This window comes from Mustelus asterias, chromosome X (genome assembly GCF_964213995.1).
Source record: "Mustelus asterias chromosome X, sMusAst1.hap1.1, whole genome shotgun sequence".
NCBI classification, from domain to species: domain Eukaryota; kingdom Metazoa; phylum Chordata; class Chondrichthyes; order Carcharhiniformes; family Triakidae; genus Mustelus; species Mustelus asterias.
Window position 1 is genome coordinate 4,817,783 of NC_135834.1, and position 26,322 is coordinate 4,844,104.

Below are 26,322 nucleotides of genomic sequence, written 5' to 3' on the forward strand. Positions count from 1 at the left end.
AAAAAAAAACTGTGACCCTCCAACCTAAACCAATTTCTTTTCGTCCATGAACCTATCTACGGATCTCTTAAACGCCCCCAAACTAGGCGCATTTACTACTGATGCTGGCAGGGCATTCCAATCCCTCACCACCCTCTGGGTAAAGAACCTACCCCTGACATCGGTTCTATAACTACCCCCCCTCAATTTAAAGCCATGCCCCCTCGTGCTGGATTTCTCCATCAGAGGAAAAAGGCTATCACTATCCACCCTATCTAAACCTCTAATCATCTTATATGTTTCAATAAGATCCCCTCTTAGCCGCCGCCTTTCCAGCGAAAACAATCCCAAATCCCTCAGCCTCTCCTCATAGGATCTCCCCTCCATACCAGGCAACATCCTGGTAAACCTCCTCTGCACCCTCTCCAAAGCCTCCACATCCTTCCTGTAATGTGGGGACCAGAACTGCACACAGTACTCCAAGTGCGGCCGCACCAGAGTTGTGTACAGTTGCAACATAACGCTACGACTCCTAAATTCAATCCCCCTACCAATAAACGCCAAGACACCATATGCCTTCTTAACAACCTTATCTACTTGATTCCCAACTTTCAGGGATCTATGCACACATACACCTAGATCCCTCTGCTCCTCCACACTATTCAAAGTCCTCCCGTTAGCCCTATACTCAACACATCTGTTATTCCTACCAAAGTGAATTACCTCACACTTCTCCGCATTAAACTCCATCCGCCACCTCTCGGCCCAACTTTGCAACCTGTCTAAGTCTTCCTGCAAACTACGACACCCTTCCTCACTGTCTACCACACCACCGACTTTGGTGTCATCAGCAAATTTGCTAATCCACCCAACTATACCCTCATCCAGAGGAGGGTGCAGAGGAGGTTTACCAGGATGTTGCCTGGTATGGAGGGGAGATCCTATGAGGAGAGGCTGAGGGATTTGGGATTGTTTTCGCTGGAAAGGCGGCGGCTAAGAGGGGATCTTATTGAAACATATAAGATGATTAGAGGTTTAGATAGGGTGGATAGTGATACGCAGGTTGAGTACAGGTTCATGAACTCATGCCTCAGCACTTGAGAATTCCTCTTCACCGGGGGCTCATTTTCAGTTCCGTTCTCTGAGCGTCATCACAGTTTCAAACAGCAGGGTGTCACGTCATAGTCAAGCAATCCAAAAGAACACTCCAGGATTTCTTTGTGAGTGTAATATTCGTACCTGTGTGTAGCTGCCCGCACTCTCGAGAATATCGCTTGTAGCCAATGATGCCGAACTTGGGAAGCAGGTGAAAAGGGAAGAGATCGTGTTAGAGATTCCATGAGCCAACAGTTCCTATCAAACAGCGACAAAAATATGTTAATGGAGATGTGTGGGGCAAACATCTGTCCTCATTGGCCACTTTTCCTACTGAAATTGGCCTAACTGGGGGTGACAAAAATACCCTCTGGATTTCGGACTCTCTGCTGCCATAATGGCAGCACAGTGGTTAACTCTGCTGCTTCACAGCGCCAGGGACCCGGGTTCGATTCCCGGCTTGGGTCACTGTCTGTGTGGAGTTTGCACGTTCTCCCCGTGTCTGCGTGAGTTTCCTCCGGGTGCTCCGGTTTCCTCCCACAGTCTGAAAGACGTGCTGGTTAGGTGGATTGGCCATGCTAAATTGCCCCTTAGTGTCCAAAGGTGTGCAGGTTAGGCGAATTAGCCATGGTAAATTGCGTCTGAGTGTCCAAAGATGTGTTAATTAGATAGATTGGCCATGCTAAATTGCCCCTTAGTGTCCAAAGATGTGTAGGTTAGGTGGACTGGCCATGCTAAATTGTCCCTTAGTGTCCAAAGATGTGCAGGTTAGGTGGATTGGCCATGCTAAATTGTCCCTTAGTGTCCAAAGATGTGCAGGTTAGGCGAATTAGCCATGGTAAATTGCGTCTGAGTGTCCAAAGATGTGTTAATTAGATAGATTGGCCATGCTAAATTGCCCCTTAGTGTCCAAAGATGTGTAGGTTAGGTGGACTGGCCATGCTAAATTGTCCCTTAGTGTCCAAAGATGTGCAGGTTAGGTGGATTGGCCATGCTAAACTGTCCCTTAGTGTCCAAAGATGTGCAGGTTAGGCGAATTAGCCATGGTAAATTGTGTCTTAGTGTCCAAAGATGTGTTAATTAGATAGATTGGCCGTGCTAAATTGCCTCTTAGTGTCCAAAGATGTGTAGGTTAGGTGGACTGACCATGATAAATTGCCCCTTAGTGTCTAAAGATGCGTAGGTTAGGTGGATTGGCCATGCTAAATTGTCCCTTAGTGTCCAAAGATGTGCAGGTTAGATGGATTGGCCATGCTAAATTGTCCCTTAGTGTCCAAAGATGTGCGGGTTAGGTGGATTGGCCATGCTAAATTACCCCTTAGTGTCCAAAGATGTGTAGGTTAGGTGGATTGGCCATGGTAAATGCGTGGGGTTACGGGAATAGTGCATGGGAAGAGGTCCTGGGTAAGATGCTCTGTCAAAGAGTCGGTGCAGGCTCGATGGGCTGAATGGCCTCCTTCTGCACGGTTGGGATTCTATGATTCTATGACTAACTGGGACTTGTGTAACAAAGGTACCCCCATAACCTTTCCAGGGATAGTGTGTGCTCAGATGTCACAGACCTGGTTGGGATCAATCTTGTATCTGTGCTTCTCTGCATAGATCATAGCCAGTGATACAGACACAGCATATCCAACAAAGGTAATTGCAATTGTGTCTCCAATTATACTCGGGATACTCCACACGGCTGGCAGTTGAGGCTTTGGAAATCTAGGGAGGGCGGAAAATGTAAAAAATGGGTTAGTCTTTTCATCTTTTGAAAGAGATTGGGACATTGATTGAGAAGGTAAAAGGATACCAGCTTAACATGATTGTGTTCGCAGGGTGGCGTGAGAAGCTGAATGGAGCTCCCTCAGCTCGTGGTTGTAAAGAGATTTCCTGGTGGCACAGTGGTTAGCACTGCTGCCTCACAGCGCCAGGGACCCGGGTTCGATTCCCGGCTCGGGTCACTGTCTGTGTGGAGTCTGCACGTTCTCCCCGTGTCTGCGTGGGTTTCCTCCGGGTGCTCCGGTTTCCTCCCACAGTCTGAAAGACATGCTGGTTAGGGTGCATTGGCTAAATTCTCCCTCAGTGTAACCCGAACAGGAGTTTGGCGACTCGGGGATTTTCACAGTAACTTCATTGCAGTGTTGATGTCAGCCGACTTGTGTCCTTGGGAGAGGAGGGGGAGGGGGTTCTATGTGTTAATCTTCAGTGCTGGAGACTGGGAAGTCCTTTAAAAATGTTGCCTCAATCTCCGGAAAGCTGTCGTTGCTGGAATCTGCCCCTCCAGGCATGTCCCAACGCTTGCCGAAATGGGGAAAATCCCAATATTTGTGAGGGGGGGGCTGGACAATACAGCGGGGAAGCCATACCGTGACATATTTGAATGACATTTCCTGGGCACGAACCTTGTTACGCCAACAACAGGGGCGATGGTGTGGCGAGATCTCACTGGCGGGATTTGCGATTTTGGGCCTCTCGCGGGACTTTGTGCCCCCCTGTGGCCATTTACGTCCACAGCAAACACAGAGGCAAAAATCCTGGCCAACATAGAAGGTAGGAGAAGGCCATTCGGCCCTTCGATCCTGCTCCGCCATTCATCACGATCATGGCTGATCGTCCAACTCAATAGCCTAATCCTGATTTCTCCCCATAACCTTTAACCCCATTCGCCCCAAGTGCTATATCCAGCCGCCTCTTGAATACATTCAATGTTTTGGCATCAACTACTTCCTGTGGGAATGAATTCCACAGGCTCATCGGGTGAAGAAATGTCTCCTCACCTCCGTCCTAAATGGTCTACCCCGAATCCTCAGACTGTGACCCCCTGGTTCTGGACTCCCCCCACCATCGGGAACATCCTCCCTGCATCTACCCTGTCTCGTACTGTTAGAATTTTATAAGTCTTCCCGTGAAGACTGGAATAGAAATTTCGCGAGCTGGCGATGGGTTAGGTCTGGGAACTTTTGATTCCAAGTCACTGGACCGTTTCTTCGTGGAGGCAATATGAAAGCGGCACGGTGGCACAGTGGTTAGCACTGCTGCCTCACAGCGCCAGGGACCCGGGTTCGATTCCCGGCCTCGGGTCACTGTCTGTGCGGAGTCTGCACGTTCTCCCCGTGTCTGCGTGGGTTTCCTCCGCGTGCTCCAGTTTCCTCCCACACTCCAAAGATGTGCGGGTTAGGGTGCAATGGCCGTGCTAAATTGCCCCTTAGTGTCAGGGGGATTATCAAGGTAAAATGTGTGGGGTTGTGCGAGTGGGGCTTGGGTGGGATTGTAGTCAGTACAGACTTGATGGGCCGAATGGCCCCCTTCTATACTGTCGGGATTCTATGAAAATCCCAGGACAGGAGCCACAAAAGTCTTATTCAGGTTGGTCACCCTCGCACATCATTCCTTACTGTGCTCCGAATGATCCTGAGAAAGTTCAGCTCACCCTGCCGGGATATTTCCCACAACCTGGACGTTGCAGCTTTCATCGAGGGATGTGGCAAAGGTGATTGCGGTGGCCACTATAATCTGTGAAGAAGCAAAGCGCCTGGTTAGATCCAACATTTTTATTCACGTCAGACCTTAACACCTTCAGCACATCTCATGGACCAGAAGCCGGCAAAATATCCCTTAATTTATTGGCTCAAAAGTGCCATGGCTCAGTGGTTAGCACGCTTCCCTGCTCAGTTGCAAGGTTGTGGGTTCATGTGGGATACATGGGGCAGTACGGTGGTTAGAACCGCTGCCTCAAAGCGCCAGGGACCTGGGTTTGATTACGGATGTGGGTCACTGTCTGTGTGTGGAGTTTATACATTTTCCCCATGTCTGGTGGATTTCCTCCGGGTGCTCCGGTTTCCTTCCATAGTCCAAAAGATGTATAGGTTAGGTGGATTGGCCGTGCTAAATTGCCCCCTTAGTGTCCAAATAATGTGCAGGTTAGGTGGATTGGCCATGCTAAATTGCCCCTTAGTGTCCAAAGATGTGTAGGTTAGGTGGATTGGCCATGCTAAAGTGCCTCTTAGTGTCCAAAGATGTGTAGGTTAGGTGGGTTGGCCATGCTAAATTGTCCCTTAGTGTCCAAAGATGTGCAGGTTAGGTGGATTGGCCATGCTAAATTGCCCCTTAGTGTCCAAAAATGTGTGGGTTAGGCGGATTCGCCATGCTAAATTGTCCCTCAGTGTCCAAAGATGTGTAGGTTCGGTGGGTTGGCCATGCTAAATTGTCCCTCAGTGTCCAAAGATGTGTAGGTTAGGTGGATTGGCCATGCTAAATTGTCCCTCAGTGTCCAAAGATGTGTAGATTAGGTGGATTGGCCATGCTAAATTGTCCCTCAGTGTCCAAAGATGTGTAGATTAGGTGGATTGGCCATGCTAAATTTCCCCTTCGTGTCCAAAGATGTGTAGATTAGGTGGATTGGCCATGCTAAATTGCACCTCAGTGTCCAAAGATGTGCTGGTTAGGTGGATTGGCCATGGTAAATTGTCCCTTAGTGTCCAAAGATGCGCAGGTTAGGTGCATTGGCCATGCTAAATTGCCCCTTAGTGTCCAAAGATGTGTAGGTTAGGTGGATTGGCCATGCTAAATTGCCCCTTAGTGTCCAAAGATGTGTAGATTAGGTGGATTGGCCATGCTAAATTGTCCCTTAGTGTCCAAAGATGTTCAGGTTAGGCGGATTGGCCATGCAAAATTTCCCCTTCGTGTCCAAAGATGTGCAGGTTAGGCGGATTGGCCATGCTAAATTGCCCCTTAGTGTCCAAAGATGTGTAGATTAGGTGGATTGGCCATGCTAAATTGTCCCTTAGTGTCCAAAGATGTTCAGGTTAGGCGGATTGGCCATGCTAAATTGCCCCTTAGTGTCCAAAGATGTGTAGATTAGGTGGATTGGCCATGCTAAATTGTCCCTTAGTGTCCAAAGATGTTCAGGTTAGGCGGATTGGCCATGCTAAATTGTCCCTTAGTGTCCAAAGATGTGCGGGTTAGGTGGATTGGCCATGCAAAATTTCCCCTTCGTGTCCAAAGATGTGCGGGTTAGGGTGCATTGGCCATGCTAAATTCTCCCTCAGTGTACCTGAACAGGAGTGTGGCGACTCGGGGATTTTCACAGTAACTTCATTGCAGTGTTAATATAAGCCTACTCGTGGCACTAATAAAGAAAGTTTATAAACTGCTCACCATGACCATCTCGATCGGGATGGGTGTGCGAAGCTTCTCCCTGAAGCGGCTGCTGATTTCCTTCACCGGAATGAGAATGCTCAGACAGATAAGGGAGATAATCAGCTCGACAATGTTGGTCCTGGAGAGAGCTCCGAGTATCGATGCCAGTGTCTGAGGACAAAAGAATGTTGTTTCAGTCAGTTGAAAAATAAGCTTCCTTTATCTTTTTGGTTTGAATCTGGTGCAGATTTTGTTTTTTAAAGTCTTCTGAACGCCTCACTCTGCGCACCATTCCCTGGCCTGATCACCTGGTCCCAGGCAAGGACATCCCCAGACCAGTGGCGCTCAGACCACAATTTGCTTGCTCCCGTGGGAGGACCAGTTCACCTCAACACTCCCCACTGACACCCGGGAAATCCTCACCCTTCACACTGATTTCCCAAAGAGTGTGATCCAAGATGAAATCACAGGTTGGGGTACACTTTACAATTTACCATGGGGCAATTTATCATGGTCAATCCACCTAACCTACACATCTTTGGACACTAAGGGGCAATTTATCATGGTCAATCCACCTAATCTACACATCTTTGGACACGAACGGGAAATTTTGCATGGCCAGTCCACCTAATCTACACATCTTTGGACACTAAGGGACAATTTAGCATGGTCAATCCACCTAACCTACACATCTTTGGACACTAAGGGGCAATTTATCATGGTCAATCCACCTAACCTACACATCTTTGGACACGAACGGGAAATTTTGCATGGCCAGTCCACCTAATCTACACATCTTTGGACACTAAGGGACAATTTAGCATGGCCAATCCACCTAACCTGCACATCTTTGGACACTAAGTGACAATTTAGCATGGCCAATCCACCTAACCTGCACATCTTTGGACACTAAGGGACAATTTAGCATGGCCAATCCCCCTAACCTACACATCTTTGGACACTAAGGGACAATTTAGCATGGCCAACCCACCTAACCTACACATCATTGGACACTAAGGGGCAATTTAGCATGGCCAATCCACCTAACCTGCACATCTTTGGACACTAAGGGGCAATTTAGCATGGCCAATCCACCTAACCTGCACATCTTTGGACACTAAGGGACAATTTAGCATGGCCAATCCACCGAACCTGCACGTCTTTGGACACTAAGGGACAATTTAGCATGGCCAATCCACCGAACCTGCACGTCTTTGGACACTAAGGGGCAATTTAGCATGGCTAATCCACCTAACCTGCACATCTTTGGACACTAAGGGACAATTTAGCATAGCCAATCCACCTAACCTGCACATCTTTGGACACTAAGGGGCAATTTAGTCTGGTCAGTCCACCCAAACTGCACATCTTTGGACTGTGGGAGCAAACCGGGGCAACCGGAGGAAACCCACGCAGCCACGGGGAGAATGTTCAGACTCCGTACAGACAGTCACCCAAGGCTAGAATTGAACCCGGGTCCCTGGTGCTGCGAGGCAGCGGTGCCAACCACTGTGCCACCATGCCACCCATGTGAGTGCAAAGTGTGCCAAAAGTGCTCAACCCTCCCAGAGGAAAGAATTAGCTGGAAACATAAACCTTAAAATGTGAGGACGGGGCCTCCGAAAGGCAACGGGCCTGATGAGGTTGGACAAGTTTGGGGGTCAGTGCTGTCAGCCTGATTTTACAAGGCCGACAGAGCTGGGGCAGCGTCCATGTCCAAAGCAGGCTGGCATCGGCAAATTGTGGGAGGTTAGTGCCTCCTTCACGTTCTGATAGGTTCCCTTCACAAGAACAACTGCCAAAGGGAGAACGGGGGATGGAATCTGTCATGGCGGCAGCCCTTATAGCACTGCAACTCTCAATCAAAGAGAAGCTGCGATTGGCCTGTTGTTTGCTGATGTAACACTGGCATCTCCTGCAGAACAATGCAGCTTGTTAAAAGTAGGTTGACGGAGCCAGAACAGTGCAAACAAAGTGATGGGATTGATTTTTCACCGTTCAAAAGCAGTGACATTCATCGGAATTTTCCCGAATTTTACCAAAACCGCGGCGGGCGAAGCTCACAGGATGGAACTCTCCAGCAGCCTCGGGCGGGATTTTACGAGACTTGCCCCAGCGAGGTCGTAAAGTCCCACCCATTGTGTTCACTTCCATAGAACCGAGGTCAAACAACATTCAGGATACGGTGCATAGTTCTGGTCTCCAAAACAGGAGAAATTCAGGAGAAATGTAGAATGTAGAACTTGCTACAAAAAGGACGGATTGGGACGAATAACTTGGATGCTTAAAAGGAAGCGAAATAAGTAGGAGGAGGCTGGTGTGGAGAATAAAAACCAGCATGGGCCAGTTGGGCTGAATGGCCTGTTTCTGAGCTGTGAACTGGATAGGAGGAAACAAGTGGGGTGGACAGTGCTATTTAGAGAGGTCATGCAAAAGGTACAGCAAAAGGAAGCCGGGCAAATGCGGAGCACTCACCCGGCGTAAATGCCAACCTTAAAGAGGGTGAAGGGTCCGGTGAAACGTGGCAGTCGCAGGCCGAGCATGATGTTGAGCTGGGAGATGGTGACATGGCAGGCGGTGCCGCTGGTGAACGCCTTCACGATTGGGTCCGACAAGTAGGTGGAAAGGAATCCCAGCTGCAGGACAAACATACAGATCTGGAAGACAAAGAGAATGCTGAGGCATGCACGCAGAGAGATTCCATATATACACACTGAAGGAAGCTTGTTAGGTGGATTGGCCATGCTAAATTGCCCCTTAGTGTCCAAAGATGTGCAGGTTAGGTGGATTGGCCATGCTAAATTGCCCCTTAGTGTCCAAAGATGTGCAGGTTAGGTGGATTGGCCATGCTAAATTGCCTCTTAGTGTCCAAAGATGTGCAGGTTAGGTGGATTGGCCATGCTAAATTGCCCCTTAGTGTCCAAAAATGTGCAGGTTAGGTGGATTAGCCATGCTAACTTGCCTCTTAGTGTCCAAAGATGTGCAGGTTAGGTGGATTGGCCATGCTAAATTGCCTCTTAGTGTCCAAAGATGTGCCGGTTAGGTGGATTGGCCATGCTAAATTGCCTCTTAGTGTCCAAAGATGTGCAGGTTAGGTGGATTGGCCATGCTAAATTGCCCCTTAGTGTCCAAAGATGTGCAGGTTAGGTAGATTGGCCATGCTAAATTGCCTCTTAGTGTCCAAAGATGTGCAGGTTAGGTGGATTGACCATGCTAAATTGTCCCTTTTGGTCCAAAGATGTGCAGGTTAGGTGGATTGGCCGTGCTAAATTGCCCCTTAGTGTCCAAAGATGTGCTGGTTAGGTGGATTGGCCATGCTAAATTGCCCCTTAGTGTCCAAAGATGTGCTGGTTAGGTGGATTGGCCGTGCTAAATTGTCCTTGAGTAGCCTCAGTATCCATGGTCGAGGGAGATGGACTTTCAGCAATGGGACTGTTGCCTCTGGCTGTGATCCCTTGTGCCTCATGCTGCAAAGCAAGGTAAAAAGGTCAAGTCGCCATAGTCGCATAGCTGTTCCTCTCTTTGAGGGAGAGAGCTGACTGGTGGTGATTTAACCTGAGGGTCACCACACCTCAGGCAAGGGGTAAGGTTGGGAAGGTGGGGCCTTAATAAATAATCTCAGACAGTACAGGAATTGAACCCATGCTGTTGGCGTCGCTCTGCATCATTAACCAGCCATCCAGCCAACTGAGCTAAACTGACCCCATTGGATAGTGTGCACACAAGGACAGCAGGAACAGAACTCAGGCCAGGATGCAGCCAGGGTTTGATGGCCGGACAACTTTCATTGTTTGGTCCAGGAGGGTTACAAAGAACAAAGAACAAAGAACAGTACAGCACAGGAAACAGGCCCTTCGGCCCTCCAAGCCTGTGCCGCTCATTGGTCCAACTGGACCATTCGTTTGTATCCCTCCATTCCCAGACTGCTCATGTGACTATCCAGGTAAGTCTTAAACGATGCCAGCGTGTCTGCCTCCACCACCCTACTTGGCAGCGCATTCCAGGCCCCCACCACTCTGTGTAAAAAAACGTCCCTCTGATATCTGAGTTATACTTCGCCCCTCTCACCTTGAGCCCGTGACACCTCGTAATCGTCACCTCCGACCTAGGAAAAAGCTTCCCACTGTTCACCCTATCTATGCCCTTCATAATTTTGTATACCTCTATTAGGTCTCCCCTCATTCTCCGTCTTTCCAGGGAGAACAACCCCAGTTTACCCAATCTCTCCTCATAGCTAAGACCCTCCATACCAGGCAACATCCTGGTAAACCTTCTCTGCACTCTCTCTAAAGCCTCCACGTCCTTCTGGTAGTGTGGCGACCAGAACTGGACGCAGTACTCCAAATGTGGCCTAACCAGCATTCTATACAGCTGCATCATCAGACTCCAGCTTTTATATCTATACCCCGTCCTATAAAGGCAAGCATACCATATGCCTTCTTCACCACCTTCTCCACCTGTGTTGCCACCTTCAAGGATTTGTGGACTTGCACACCTAGGTCCCTCTGTGTTTTTATACTCTTGATGGCTCTGCCATTTATTGTATAACTCCTTCCTACATTAGTTCTTTCAAAATGCATCACTTCGCATTTATCTGGATTAAATTCCATCTGCCATTTCTCCGCCCAATTTTCCAGCCTATCTATATCCTGCTGTATTGTCCGACAATGTTCATCGCTATCTGCTTGCTGGAGCTTGTCAAACTATACCCTGGCAATCCTCTGCACCTTCTGGATAGGATGGCGGAGTTGGCGTGGGGGGGAAGGAATAATTGAAAGAAGAGGAAACATTTACCATCATAAGCCCTGAGAGAAAGGCCACTGCAGACGCAACAGATATCCGTTGTCTCTCCAACTCTGGATCTTCCAGGCTTGTTCCGTTCCATTCCATTTGGTGTGGTACCAAGCGTTCAACAATAGAACCAGTCATCAAACTAATCCCAGCAAAAGTACCTGGCGAGAGGAAATGGTTAACAGTACGGGGTGGGGTACCCTACCAGCAGTCCCCCAAAGAGCAAACCTAACAATCACTCTTCAATATAGGCTCTGTTTTCTCTTTAAATGGCCCTGCGGGCACCATTTTCACCCGCGTCGGAAGGCAATGGGCTTCAAGCCAGCGAGAGACCTGATCTCCCCATCTTGGGTAACCCTGCAATCCAGCACACAGAGAGTGCTGCCTTGTCAGAGGTGCAGTCTCTCTTACATCTCCTTATTCAGTGGGAGTGAAAAGAAAGCAAGGTTACCAGGCCAACATTGATTCCTCAACCTCTCTCACTCTCTCTCTCATCAAGCACCATGCCCTGAATGGGCCTCGGTGATAACGGACTCCTGGGTTGGTCCGTGATTACATAGAAACTAGAAGCAGGAAGAGGCCATTCGGCCCTTCAAGCCTGTTCTGCCATTCGTTTTGACCATGGATGATCATCAAATACAATATCCTGATTCCCCCTTCCCCCCATATCCCTTGATCCCTTTAGCCCCAAGAGCGATATCTAATTTCTTCTTGAAATCACACAACGTTTTGGCCTCAACTACTTTCTGTGGGAGTGAATTCCACACATTCACCACCCTCTGGGTGAAGAAATTTCTCCTCACCTCAGTCCTAAAAGGTTTACCCCTTATCCTCAAACTATGACCCCTAGTTCTGGACTCCCCCACCATCGGGAACATTCTTTCTGAATCTACCCTGTCTAACCCTGTTAGAATTTTATAAGTTTCTACGAGATCCCCTCTCACTCTTCTAAACCCCAGTGAATATAATCCTAACCGACTTAGTCTCTCCTCATATGACAGACCTGCCATCCCAGGAATCAGCCTAATAAACCTTCGCTGTGCTCCCTCTATAGCAAGGCAAAGTACTACCGAGGTTTACCATTGCTTTCTGTGTTTTGGCTGACCAGGGAACTCTCCCACTCTTACCGCCTGTCATCTGGCATAGTGGAAGGGGAAGCAATAGCCGAGGGGTAGTCACTGAACGAGTAATCCAGAGACCCAGGGCAATGCTCTGGGGAACCGGGTTCGAATCCCGCCACAGCAGATGGTGAAATTTGAATTCAATAAAAATCTTGAATTAAAAGTCTATTGATGACCATGAAACCATGGTCGGAAAAACACATCTGGGTCAATATTGTGCTTTAGGGAAGGGACTCTGCCGTCCTTCCCTGGTCTATATGTGACTCCAGATGCAGTTGCCTTTAAACTGCCCCCTCCAAAATGACTGAGCAAGCCTCTCAGTTCAAGGGCAATGAGGGATGGGCAACATATACTGGCCCAGCCAGCGAAGCCCCACATTCCATGAATAAAAAATAATTGCAGTCCTTCTGTGACCATCAAGTGGGACCTGAACCTTGAACTCCTGGTTCAGAGGCCGCGAATGTTACTCATTGTGCTATAAGATTATGCTAGTTTATGCATTTTGGAAGGAGGAATGGAGGCTATTTTCTAAATGGGGAAATGCTTAGGAAATCAGAAACACAAAGGTTCTTGGGAGTCATTGTTCAAGATTCTCTAAAGGTTAATGTGCAGGTTCAGTCGGCAGTTAGGAAGGCAAATGCAATGTTAGCATTCATGTTGAGAGGGCTAGAATACAAGAGCAGGGATGTACTTCTGAGGCTGTATAAGGCTCTGGTCAGACCCCATTTGGAGTATTGTGAGCAGTTTTGGGCTCCATATCATCATAGAAATCATAGAAACCCTACAGTACAGAAAGAGGCCATTCGGCCCATCGAGTCTGCACCGACCACAATCCCACCCAGGCCCTACCCCCTTTTCCCTACATATTTAACCCGCTAATTCCGCTAATCTATGCATCCCAGGACACTAAGGGGCAATTTTAGCATGGCCTATCAACCTAACCCGCACATCTTTGGACTGTGGGAGGAAACCGGAGCACCCAGAGGAAACCCACGCAGACACGAGGAGAATGTGCAAACTCCACACAGACAGTGACCCAAGCCGGGAATCGAACCCAGGTCCCTGGAGCTGTGAAGCAGCAGTGCTAACTACTGTGCTATCGTGCCGCCCTATCTAAGGAAGGATGTGTTGGCCTTGGAAAGGGTCCGGAGGAGGTTCACAAGAATGATCCCTGGAATGAAGAGTTTGTCGGATGAGGAACGGTTGAGGGCTCTGGGTCTGTACTCGTTGGAGTTTAGAAGGATGAGGGGGGATCTTATTGAAACTTATAGGATACTGTGAGGCCTGGATAGAGTGGACGTGGAGAGGATGTTTCCACTAGTGGGAAAAACTAGAACCAGAGGGCACAACCTCAGGCTAAAGGGGCGATCCTTTAAAACAGATGAGGAGGAATTTCTTCAGCCAGAGAGTGGTGAATCTGTGGAACTCTTTGCCGCAGAAGGCTGTGGAGGCCAGATCATTGAGTGTCTTTAAGACAGAGATAGATAGGTTCTTGATTAATAAGGGGATCAGGGGTTATGGGGAAAAGGCAGGAGAATGGGGATGAGAAAAATGTCAGCCATACTTGAATGGCGGAGCAGACTCAATGGGCCGAGTGGCTTAATTCTGCTCCATGTCTTATGGTCTGATGGTCTAAGATCTCCGCAATCCTTCAATCAACACCATCGAATCAGACCAACTGGTCATTCACCTCACTCTCACAAGCGTTGTACAATTTAATTCACTACAAGCTCACCCTCCAGCCTGGAAGAGGCAATAAAAGGCTATTGGTGGTGGGGAGGGGCGGTGGAGGGGGAGGAGTGGGGGAGGGGGGGGTGGGAAATCTGGCAAATTGGTCTCTGACCCACCCCTAACCCTCAGGCAATCAAACCAAGTCCAGCTGACCCCCATTACCCATGCTCCATCTTGGTGCATATTCCATTTGCCCCACTGTGGACACGGGATGCACTTCTTACCTGTGGAGACATGGCGTCCGGTTCCAAACAGCATGTACAGCACAACAGGGAAGAATGAGGTGTAGAGTCCATAGACTGGAGCCACAGATGTCAGCAGGGCAAAGGCCATCCCTGGCGAGAGATAAAGAGCTTTTTTTAGAAAAAAACAATGACATCGTCCAGCCTGATGGGAGGATGTTTGAGGAAGACAAGGTGTCTCATTGGACTAAACGTTGGCACTTCCCCTGAGACCTTGTTCGAAATCTAGCCCAGAACTTAGGAAGAGGTTAGCACTGCTGCCTCACAACGCCAGGGACCTGGGTTCAATTCCGGCTTGGGTCACTGTCTGTGTGGAGTTTGCACATTCTCCCTCTGTCTACGTCGGTTTCCTTCGGGTGCTCCACATTTCTCCCACACCATTGACCATGCTAAATTGCCCCATAGTGTCCCAAGATGTGTCGGTTAGGTGGATTGGCTATGCTAAATTGTCCCTTAGTGTCCCAAGATGTGCAGGTTAGGTGCATTGGCCATACTAAATTGCCCCTTAGTGAATTGGCCATGCTAAATTGCTCCTCAGTGTCCAAAGATGTGTAGGTTAAGTGGATTGGCCAGACTCAGTTGCCCCTTAGTATCCAAAGGTGTGCAGGTTAGGTGGATTGGCCATGCTAAATTGCCCCTTAGTGTCCAAAGATGAGCAGGTTAGGTGGATTGGCCATGCTAAATTGCCCCTTAGTGTCCAAAGATGTGCAAGTTAGGTGGATTGGCCATGCTAAATTGCCTCTTCGTGTCCAAAGATGTGCAGGTTAGGTGGATTGGCCATGTTAAAATTGCCCCTTAGTGTCCAAAGATGTGCAGGTTAGGTGGATTGGCCATGTTAAAATTGCCCCTTAGTGTCCAAAGATGTGCAGGTTAGGTGGATTGGCCATGTTAAATTGCCCCTTAGTGTCCAAAGATGTGCAGGTTAGGTGGATTGGCCATTGTAAAATGCCCCTTAGTGTCCAAAGATGTGCAGGTTAGGTGGATTGGCCATTGTAAATTGCCCCTTAATGTTCAAAGGTGTGCAGGTTAGGTGGATTGGCCATGCTAAATTGCCCCTTAATGTTCAAAGATGTGCAGGTTAGGTGGATTGGCCATGCTAAATTGCCTCTTCGTGTCCAAAGATGTGCAGGTTAGGTGGATTGGCCATGTTAAAATTGCCCCTTAGTGTCCAAAGATGTGCAGGTTAGGTGGATTGGCCATGCTAAATTGCCCCTTAGTGTCCAAAGATGTGCAGGTTAGGCAGATTGGCCATGCTAAATTGTCCCTTAGTGTCCAAAGATGTGCAGGTTAGGTGGATTGGCCATGCTAAATTGTCCCTTAGTGTCCAAAGATGTGCAGGTTAGGTGGATTGGCCATGCTAAATTGTCCCTTAGTGTCCAAAGATGTGCAGGTTAGGTGGATTGGCCATGCTAAATTGCCCCTTAGTGTCCAAAGATGTGCAGGTTAGGTGGATTGGCCATGCTAAATTGTCCCTTAGTGTCCAAAGATGTGCAGGTTAGGTGGATTGGCCATGCTAAATTGCCCCTTAGTGTCCAAAGATGTGCAGGTTAGGTGGATTGGCCATGCTAAATTGTCCCTTAGTGTCCAAAGATGTGCAGGTTAGGTGGATTGGCCATGTTAAATTGTCCCATGGTAAATTGTGTACCGTGCAGAACGTACAAGCTCCACACAGACAGTGACCCGAGGCCGGAATTGAACCCGGTCCCCAGCGTTGTGAGGCAACAGTGCTAACCACTGTGCCACCGTGCCACCCTTGTCGGAAGTTTACAATGGATCAATCAGTCCTGCGTTCCACCAACAGCATCAAATGGGGAAATGGGGAGGAGCCACGGGGTCAAGTGTCATGCCGGGCAACACAAGTCCAGCACGCATCCATTGGCTGTTGTGAACCAACCGTTCGTTGGCACATTCAACCCATTCTTGCACATACAGTCATTTAATACACCCACCATTCTCCTCTCACATACATGTTGAAAGGTAGAGAGAATAATCGGGCGGGTGATTTTTTGAATAATGTCCCGTGTCGGAATTCACAAGCAATATATAAAAGTTCAGGAACAGAATTTCGCAGGTCACCACTGATATCCTTCGTTCAACATCCTGAACTACTGCCCGTTGAACTCCCCCTTGATCTCAGTGGTGTGATCCGCCTCGCACACCTCCCATTTCCAAACATTTGGCAACATTTTAGTGCAGTATCTGTTCCGCCACATTCTCCGGCGTCCTTCTCAGTCTCGTGCTTGTATATCCTTTCTCTCAGGCCAGCTGAAGGGCAGGATGATTGATCCCTTCTGAGATCACCACTTTGGAGTTGGCCGCTGAGGGAGGAGGAAATATTACCCGGCGATGAAGCTTCCTGCGAATTTTCCACTCTGTTTCCGATTGCCTGGCATCCACCTTCCCCCCCGCCCCCACCACGCCCCCCAACCCCGCTCTCCCCCCGGCCCACCCGCTTCCCCCCCCCCCCCCCCCCCCCCCCCCCCCCGACCTCCCCCTTTGCTGGCATCTGAATCCAAGCAAGTGAACTCATAACCCTGCAGGTAGATTGACTCCTGCGCTTTAACCCCCTCATAGAGTCATAAAGATATACAGCACGGAAACAGGCCCTTCGGCCCAACTCGTCCATGCCGACCAGATGCACCAGAGAAAGCATTTAATCCAAATGTATCACAGCTTGGTATGGGCTCCTACTTTGACCGCAAGAAACTACAAAAGGTTGTGAATGTAGCCCAGTCCATCTCGCAAACCAGCCTCCCATCCATTGACTCTGTCTACACTTCCCGCTGCCTCGGAAAAGCAGCCGGCATAATTAAGGACCCCACGCACCCCGGACATTCTCTCTTCCACCTTCTTCCGTCGGGAAAAAGATACAAAAGTCTGAGGTCACCTACCAACCGACTCAAGAACAGCTACTTCTGTCAGACTTTGAATGGACCTACCATATATTAAGCTGATCTTTCTCTGCACCCTAGCTATGACTGTTACACTATATTCTGCACCCTCTCCTTTCCTTCTCCCCTGTGTACTCTATGAACAGTATGCTTTGTCTGTATAGTGCACAAGAAACAATACTTTTCACTGTATCCCAATACATGTGACAATAATAAATCAAATATTAAGCTGATCTTTCTCGGCACCCTATCTGTGACTGGAACACATGTGACAATAATAAATCAAATCAAATCAAATCAAAACCATACCAGATTTCCTAATCTGAACTAGTCCTATTTGCCTGCGTTTGGCCCATATCCCTTTCCCATCCATGTACCTGTTCAAATGTCCTTTAAATGTTGTCATTGTCCCCGCCTCTACCACCTCCTCTGGCAGCTCATTCCATACACACACCACCCTCTGTGTGAAAAGGTTGCCCCTCAGGTCCCCTTTCCCCTCTCACCTTCGACCTCTGCCCTCTGGTTTTGGACTCCCCCACCCTGGGGAAAAGACTGTGGCTTATTCACCTTATCGACGCCCCTCATGATTTTATAAACCTCTATAAGGTCACCCCTCATCCTCCTACGCTCCAGGGAAAAAAGTCCCAGCCTATCCAACCTCTCCTTATAATTCAAACCTTCCAGTCCCAGTAACATCCTTGTCAATCTGTTTTTGCGCCCTTTCCAGTTTAATAACATCCTTCCTATAGCAGGGCGATCAGAATTGTACGCAGTACTCCAAATGTGGCCTCACCAATGACTTGTAACATAACGTCCCAACTCCTGCACTCAATGCTCTGACTGATGAAGGCAAGTGTGCCAAACACCTTCTTCGCCACCCATTCTGCCTCTCCCTCATCAGTCCCTCCGCTAATGCCCCCCAAATACCTGACACTTCAGCTGGAAGCAAGCTCCAAGCACGGATGGGACAAAGTATCTGATTAAATGGTCGCAGCCCCCCCCCCCCCCCCCCACCCCCCTCTACCCCCCCACCCACCGCGCTCTCTCCCTCCAGCTGAAATAACGATCGAGAGGTTGTCTACCTTGCGGGATGTGGATGATTCCCACTGTCAGCCCCGAGATGACGTCCCCGGTCAGCCATCGCTTGAACTTGTACCGGGGCAACCAGGTGAGGCAAGGCAAGCGCTCTTCCAGGAAGCGCCTCCAGACGTCCCGTGAGCACGCGCAACTCCTCCTGGCCATCTGTCGCAAGCTCTGCGCGGCTTTCTCTTCATCCTTGGATCTGCCGAAGCGCTGGTTGAAGCACTCCTCCGTGTAAACAGAGCGATAGATGGCCACCCCACTCATGCTGCTTCCCTGAGAGTCTCTGGCTTAGAGCTCCGAAAGCTTGTGTGGCTTTTGCTACCAAATAAACCTGTTGGACTTTAACCTGGTGTTGTTAAACTTCTTACTGAGTCTCTGCCGTGTACAGAGGGAGAGAGAGAGAGAATTGGCTCTTATTTGTATAAGTCAGTCGTCAGTCCCTTTTTCCTGTGTTTCTCCAACCTATGGAAACACAGGGAGTGACAAGACAGAGACTTCCTGAAGGCGTTTATCATTTAAAACATTCCTGGGGTCTAACACGGCAAGACGTGCCCATTCCCCTTTGATCAGACCAAACGCATTCCCGTCTCTCTCTCTCTCTCTGTGTACCTTCTATAAATACCTGGCTTCAGTAAGCTGCGTGTGTGGGAGGTGGGCAGGTTTAACTGCCCACCACCCCTGTGACTGACATGAACCGGCAGGAGCCAATTGCAAGACAGTCCAGCTCCTTGTGCCCTCAGAGGGTGATGATGGACAAGGTCAGCACTCATTCTGCGCCCCGTCTCCGCCAGGGCTGCAAGCAGAAATCTTTCACCCCTGTTTATTCAGCCGTGATCCCAGAACAGGTACTGCGGTCGGAACTGCCCTGTCAAATGTGGTGCATTTCCCATTGTTCAAATTGCCGAGAATAATGCGGAAAGATTAACCTTTGCACGGCGGACACTTGTGAGATTGTTAGGAGACAGAGCAGCCCTGTCCTCTGAAAGAGAATCTCATCCAAGCGGTAAGGGACATAACACAGAGGCATCTTTTGCAACTGCTTGATGTGCTCAGGTTAAAATCCGATCAACCCAGATTCAACACAGGTGTGGTTAGTGACTGCATGAAGTCAGCAACCCAGAGGACGATCGTTTTGCAAGAACACACTTCAGTCGCCAGATCTGTAACGTTACATCAAATTTGACATTCTATAAAATGGAATTAGAATCAGAAAGGAGCCACTTCCATAGACTCCTTGCAGTGCAGGAGGAGGCCATTCAGCCCATCGAGCCGGCACCAACAACAATCCCACCCTATCCCCGGAACCCCACCATGTTTTGGCATGAATTGGCCACTTAGGGTGGCACAGTGCCGCAGTGGTTAGAATTGCTGCCTCACAGCGCCAGGGACCCGGGTTCGATTCTGGCCTCAGGTCACTGTCTGTGTGGAGTTTGCACGTTCTCCCCATGTCTGCATGGGTTTCCTCCGGGTGCTCTGGTTTCCTCCCACAGTCCAAAAATGAGTACATTAGGTGGATTGGCCATGCTAAATTGCCCCTTAGTGTCCAAAGATATGTAGGTTAGGTGGATTGGCCATGCTAAATTGCCCCTTATTGTCCAAAGATATGCGGGTTAGGTGGATTGGCCATGCTAAATTGCCCCTTAGTGTCCAAAGATCTGCGGGTTAGGTTGATTGGCAATGCTAAATTGCCCCTTAGTGTCCAAAGATGTGTAGATTAGGGGGATTGGCTATGCTAATTTGCCCCTTAGTGCCCAAACATGTGCAGATTAGGGGGATTGGCCATGTTAAATTGCCCTTGGTGTCCAAAGATGTGCGGGTTAGGTTGATTGGCAATGCTAAATTGCCCCTTAGTGTCCAAAGATGTGTAGATTAGGGGGATTGGCTATGCTAATTTGCCCCTTAGTGCCCAAACATGTGCAGATTAGGGGGATTGGCCATGCTAAATTGCCCCTTAGTGTCCAAAGATGTGTAGGTTAGCGGGATTAGCCATGCTAAATTGCCCCTTAGTGTCCAAAGATGTGTAGGTTAGCGGGATTGGCCATGCTAAATTGCCCCTTAGTGTCCAAAGATGTGCAGGTTAGGTGGATTGGCCATGCTAAATTGCCCCTTAGTGTCCAAAGATGTGCAGGTTAGGTGGATTGGCCATGCTAAAGTGCCCCTTAATGTCCAAAGATGTGTAGGTTAGCGGGTTTGGCCATGCTAAATTGCCCCTTAGTGTCCAAAGGATTTGTAGGTTAGGTGGATTGGCCATTCTAAATTGCCCCTTAGTGTCCAAAGATGTGCAGGTTAGGTGGATTGGCCATGCTAAATTGCCCCTTAGTGTCCAAAGATGTGCAGGTTAGGTGGATTGGCCATGCTAAAGTGCCCCTTAATGTCCAAAGATGTGTAGGTTAGCGGGTTTGGCCATGCTAAATTGCCCCTTAGTGTCCAAAGGATTTGTAGGTTAGGTGGATTGGCCATTCTAAATTGCCCCTTAGTGTCCAAAGATGTGCAGGTTAGGTGGATTGGCCATGCTAAATTGTCCCTTAGTGTCAGGGGAACGAGGTGGGTAAATATGTGGGGTTATGGAGATGGGACCTGGGTGGGATTGTTGTCGGTGCAGACTCGATAGGCCAAACGGCCTCCTTCTGCACTGTAGATTCTATGGTTAAAGGCTTCAATCGGGGCAAGTGTGGGCTACCCATCCGAGGGCCTGGCCACCCCAGTGTTAAATTGTACAATTCCACGCTCCCTACATCCTGCCACCTCTCCACAGTGTGGGAGAGATTGGGAAGGGCTCGGGGTGAGTGTAAAATCCTGGCCCATGTCCTTTGCTAGTGCTGAACTGTGTGTGAATGTGTAATGACTTGAGTCAGACCCCAAAAAAGCAAATCCACCAAAAACATTCCTGTACAGTGTTTGGCACCAAAAGCACCAACCTGCCTCAAATTTGGCACCGCACCAGCAACAGAGAAACACGAACGAAATGCGATTCGAAATAGGAATAGATAAGGAATGAAGAGACTGGCAGAGGTAGCCGGAAGCTTGAACCAAAAGATGATGCAAGAGGAAATCCAAAATGAGAGGCCGTGAATGTCGAATTGTCACTCCTATATCCAATCGGGAATTCAGGAGAAATGTCTTTGTCCAGAGAGCGGAGAGGAATTCGCTCGCAGAGGTTGAGGTGAATAAGAGCGATTCATTTCAACGAAAAAGCCCGTGGCGCGAGATTTTTCCAGCCGCTCTTGCCCCGGAAACGGAAAATCCCGCCCAAGGTCAACGGATCTTTCCATGGTCCGCCCTTCGCCGCGGCTACCATTCCCGAGGCGGGCGGGACGGAAAAATTCACCCCATGAGGTAGATTGGCCGTGCTAAATTCCCCCTCAGTGGACCCGAACAGGAGTGTGGCGACTGGGGGATTTTCACAGTAACTTCATTGCAGTGTTAATGTAAGCCTACTTGTGACACAAATAAATAAACTTTTTAAAGGAATAAAAGGTTCGGCTGGCCCGAGGAAAACAGAAAAGTGTTCCATTCCCCACAGCTAATGTCCACTCTCCCGGACTGATGGACAATGTTTGGAGAATTCCTTCTCCAAGTGACCCAGGGGCAAGTCAAGGGGCAGAATCTTTCGCACAATCAGTCACAAACTACTCCTGATTTTCCATCCTTTTTCCACAGGGTGCGCTCCAGGCTTTGGACTTGCAGAATTTAGTAGGCCCAAATCCTGGGCCAGAGGTGTTATGCCTGAGTGATGCAGGGAGGGAACCGTAGATGAATGATCCAACTGGACAAAGAGGCCAAATATTAGCGCATGACTATCGCCATCTGATTTCCTGTTCGGCCTCCAACATAATAAGCAAGATCGCTCACAAATTGACAGTTTAATAATACTCCCATGCCATAAATTAAGCGCGTTCAACCTGGATTGCTTTTCTAAATGACCTATTATACCAGCCTAATGATTCTTGACTGCGTATTTCCTTCTGTTCCTCTGACATTGATTGATTTGAATAGTACACTGCAGGTCGGGATGGTATCAGTATTTGGTTTCAGTGCTGCCTGAAAGGATGATGCCATAGTTTCATGGCTCACATGACCTGACCCATGAGGTAGAAACTCTCGAAAGAAAAATGTTGACTGTTCCTTAACCTCTCCTCGGTGAACAGTCAGAAAATCACTCACCGTCGTTTGTGATAAACCGATTCCACTCCCATAGTCCGCTCACCCCATGCCAAAATGGCAGGAGAGGCCTGTCTGGTAGGCCTCATTACTCGAATCAGTCCATCAAAGCTGTGCAAGAGGAATGTGGCAAGTACCCCGCCTTTCCCCACTTTTGATTTCCCTTCCTGCCAAAGGGACCAGGCCCAAAGTATCTCTGGAGGGATTTTTCCTGCCAGAGATCAGGAACACAGTCACGTGACCTGCTTGGCCAACCTGTATTTCTATATAGAGACATAGCCCGGAATGTTCTGGTCCCTTCCGCCGGTGGGATCTTCCAGCCCCGCTGATCGCGAACCCCTGGCCACTGGTTTTCCATGCTGGTGGGTCCATAAAACAGAAACCCTGTTGACAACGGCGGGAGCGGAAGATTCCATGGTTGGCCAATGGCGGAGCTGTCTCCCACCGCCATGAAACACAGCACAGTGGGGTGTGGAAAGTCCTGCCCACAGATAGTAAAAGGCAGGAGTTTTTTCATTATTCAGTGGCTAGGTCAGTATTTATTGCCCATCTCTAATTGCCCCTTGAGAGGGTGGTGAGTGAGCCACCATCTTGAACCGCTGCAATCCAAGTGGTGTAGGTACACCCACAGTGCTGTTAGGGAGGGAGTTCCAGGATTGTTATTGGACATCAGTCAGTCCATGTGGTGTAGGTACACCCACAGTGCTGTTAGAGAGGGAGTTCTAGGATTGTTATTGGACATCAGTCAGTCCATGTGGTGTAGGTGCATCCAGAATGCTGTTAGAGAGGGAGTTCTAGGATTTTTATTGGACATCAGTCAGTCCATGAGGTGTAGGTATACCCACAGGGCTGTTCAGGAGGGAGTTCCAGGATTGTTATTGGACATCAGTCAGTCCATGTGGTGCAGGTACACCCACAGTGCTGTTAGGGAGGGAGTTCCAGGATTGTTATTGGACATCAGTCAGTCAATGTGGTGTCGGTACACCCAAAGTGCTGTTAGGGAGGGAGTTCCAGGATTGTTATTGGACATCAGTCAGTCCATGTGGTGTAGGTACACCCACAGTGCTGTTAGGGAGGGAGTTCCAGAATGCTAACCTATCTCTATTAGTTCCAATTTAAGCAATGTTCCTCTTCTAGACTTAAACTCCTCTTGAAAATTAGATAGCGACACACAGGCTTACGTACTTGTACTTGTTGACAGTCATAGAGCATTTGAACACTTCTGGAGAGAGAGAGAGAGAGACAGAGAAAGAGAGATGCCCTGTATTCTAATAGCCCCAAACAGCAGCCTCCAGAGAGAGAGAGAGACAGAAAAACACTTCTTATTTCTTTCAGAAAACCAACTGTTTTAAAATGAAAGAGAAACTGTGCATTTTCCCTGCAAGCTTAGCTCCTCCCATTAACCATGACTCTGTCTCTTGTCAATCAACCTGATCAAAACGCTGCTCTGAAACCCCAAGGGATACCGAAATAAACACAAATGCATTCGCTCTGTTTAGACAAACACACCATGTGCTCAAATCAGCCATTATCCTGCATCCTCAACATTGTTGCCCAGACAAATTGGCACCATGTAAAATAGAGCTGAATTTTAAACATAACCCTGACAAGAAACAAAGAACAAAGAACAGTACAGCACAGGAAACAGGCCCTTCGGCCCTCCAAGCCTGTGCCGCTCCTTGGTCCAGCTGGACCAATCGTTTGTATCCCTCCATTCCCAGGCTGCTCATGTGACTATCCAGGTAAGTCTTAAACGATGTCAGCGTGTCTGCCTCCACCACCCTACTTGGCAGCGCATTCCAGGCCCCCACCACCCTCTGTGTAAAAAACGTCCCTCTGATATCTGAGTTATACTTCGCCCCTCTCACCTTGAGCCCGTGACCCCTCGTGATCAAACATGATCAAAAAAATACATGTCCTAAAGGCATATTATCATCACAGCAAGAGGAGTAGCACCGCTAACTCCTCTTGGGCCAGTGAGTGGTGGTGCTTCCAGATATCCTACCCCTCTCCCGCCCAACCCCCCCCCTCCACCGCCACCCCCCCCTCCGCCCCCCCCCCCCCCCATCCCCAGAACACAATCGAGTGTTCATTGTTGTCCCCCTTCTCACATTTTTGGGTTTCTTGGCAGGACGGCAGACAAAGAAAATGAGGCAGCGATTGAGGGGGCGAGGTAAGTGGGAAAAGATGACCAGAGTGAGAGGAGGATTCTGCAGAGATGAACCTTTGGACTGATGGACTGTTTCCGAGCTGTGGAATTGAGTTCAACCTGCATGAATGCTCAGGAAAATGCACCTGAGAGTTTTGAGTTAAAGAATTATAGCTCGGTCAATGGTTACAGGAGATTCAAGTATCATTAATAGTAATCCTGCACTTTGTTCAAATTCTGTGGCCTAAAAACTTGACCTTGCTTCAACATGACAAGACAGGACAAATTCCCAACATTAAGGTGTGGGTTTCACCAATGAAATTTTGCTTCCTCCCTACAGTGCAGAAGGAGGCCATTTGGCCCATCATTTCAGCACTTACCACAATCCCACCCCAGACCCTATCCCCGTAACCCCACATATGTACCCTGTTCATCCCCCTAACACTAAGGGACAATTTAGCATGGCCAATCCACCTAACCTGCACATCTTTGGACACTAAGGCGCAATTTAGCATGGCCAATCCATCTTAGTGTCCAAAGATGTGCAGGTTAGGTGGATTGGCCATGCTAAATTGCCCCTTAGTGTCCAAAGATGTGCAGGTTAAGTGGATTGGCCATGCTAAATTGCCCCTTAGTGTCCAAAGATGTGCAGGTTAAGTGGATTGGCCATGCTAAATTGTCCCTTCATGTCCAAAGATGTGTAGGTTAGGTAGATTGGCCATGCAAAATTTCCCTTAGTGTCCAAAGGTGTGCAGGTTAGGTGGATTGGCCATGGTAAATTGTCCCTTAGTGTCCAAAGATGTGCAGGTTAGGTGCATTGACCATGCTAAATTGCCCCTTAGTGTCCAAAGATGTGTAGGTTAGGTGGATTGGTCATGCTAAATTGCCCCTTAGTGACCAAAGATGTGTAGGTTAGGTGGATTGGCCATGCTAAATTGTCCCTTCGTGTCCAAAGATGTGTAGGTTAGGTAGATTGGCCATGCAAAATTTCCCTTAGTGTCCAAAGGTGTGCAGGTTAGGTGGATTGGCCATGGTAAATTGTCCCTTAGTGTCCAAAGATGTGCAGGTTAGGTGCATTGACCATGCTAAATTGCCCCTTAGTGTCCAAAGATGTGTAGGTTAGGTGGATTGGTCATGCTAAATTTCCCCTTAGTGACCAAAGATGTGTAGGTTAGGTGGATTGGCCATGCTAAATTGTCCCTTCGTGTCCAAAGATGTGTAGGTTAGGTAGATTGGCCATGCAAAATTTCCCTTAGTGTCCAAAGGTGTGCAGGTTAGGTGGATTGGCCATGGTAAATTGTCCCTTAGTGTCCAAAGATGTGTAGGTTAGGTGGATTGGTCATGCTAAATTGTCCCTCAGTGTCCAAAGATGTGTAGGTTAGGAGGATTGGCCATGTTAAATTGTCCCTCAGTGTCCAAAGATGTGCAGGTTAGGTGGATTGGCCATAATAAATTGCCCCTTAGTGTCCAAAGATGTGTGGGTTAGGTGGATTGGCCATGTTAAATTGTCCCTTAGTGTCCAAAGATGTGCAGGTTAGGTGGATTGGCCATGGTAAATTGTCCCTTAGTGTCAGGGGAATTAGTGAGGGGTGTTACCGGGATGGGGGCTATTTTGGTGCAGACCCGATGGGCCTGTTTCTGCACTGTGGGGGTTCTATGATTCTGTGATACACAGCCTGGAATCCCGGGAAGTGGCATGCTCAAACCCTTTGGTGGGTTGACACTGCTTCGCTCGGTGCCCTTCACCCTGTGCTAACGTCCGACACACAAAGTGGTCTGCGGCCGAGACAGGTCCTCCAAACTGTCGCCAACTCTTCAAAGCCACAGGGTTGTTTGGTTTCAAGCTACGCACTCCTCTCTTTCCTGGTATTGTTCGCATTGCTCCTTATCAGATGGGGCGGCCTGCTCGTGTCGGAGTTGCATGCACGTCTGAATGGTTTAATCCTACCTCA

At 48.8% G+C, this 26,322-nt stretch overlaps 1 protein-coding gene across 1 annotated transcript in view; it reads right to left on the reverse strand.

The window, feature by feature from the left end:
• slc26a10 (solute carrier family 26 member 10) overlaps positions 1 to 18,451 on the reverse strand; it is a 73,374-nt gene extending 54,923 nt beyond the window's left edge. The window contains exons 1-8 of the mRNA XM_078201031.1: positions 18,060 to 18,451; positions 14,069 to 14,179; positions 10,996 to 11,153; positions 8,694 to 8,858; positions 6,220 to 6,372; positions 4,493 to 4,575; positions 2,637 to 2,784; positions 1,219 to 1,332 (exon numbers count right to left, since the gene is read on the reverse strand). Coding sequence (XP_078057157.1) covers positions 1,219 to 1,332; positions 2,637 to 2,784; positions 4,493 to 4,575; positions 6,220 to 6,372; positions 8,694 to 8,858; positions 10,996 to 11,153; positions 14,069 to 14,179; positions 18,060 to 18,324 — 1,197 coding nt within the window. The 5' untranslated portion in view covers positions 18,325 to 18,451. The remainder of the gene's footprint in view (positions 1 to 1,218; positions 1,333 to 2,636; positions 2,785 to 4,492; positions 4,576 to 6,219; positions 6,373 to 8,693; positions 8,859 to 10,995; positions 11,154 to 14,068; positions 14,180 to 18,059) is intronic.
• Between the last annotated feature and the right edge of the window lie 7,871 nt (positions 18,452 to 26,322).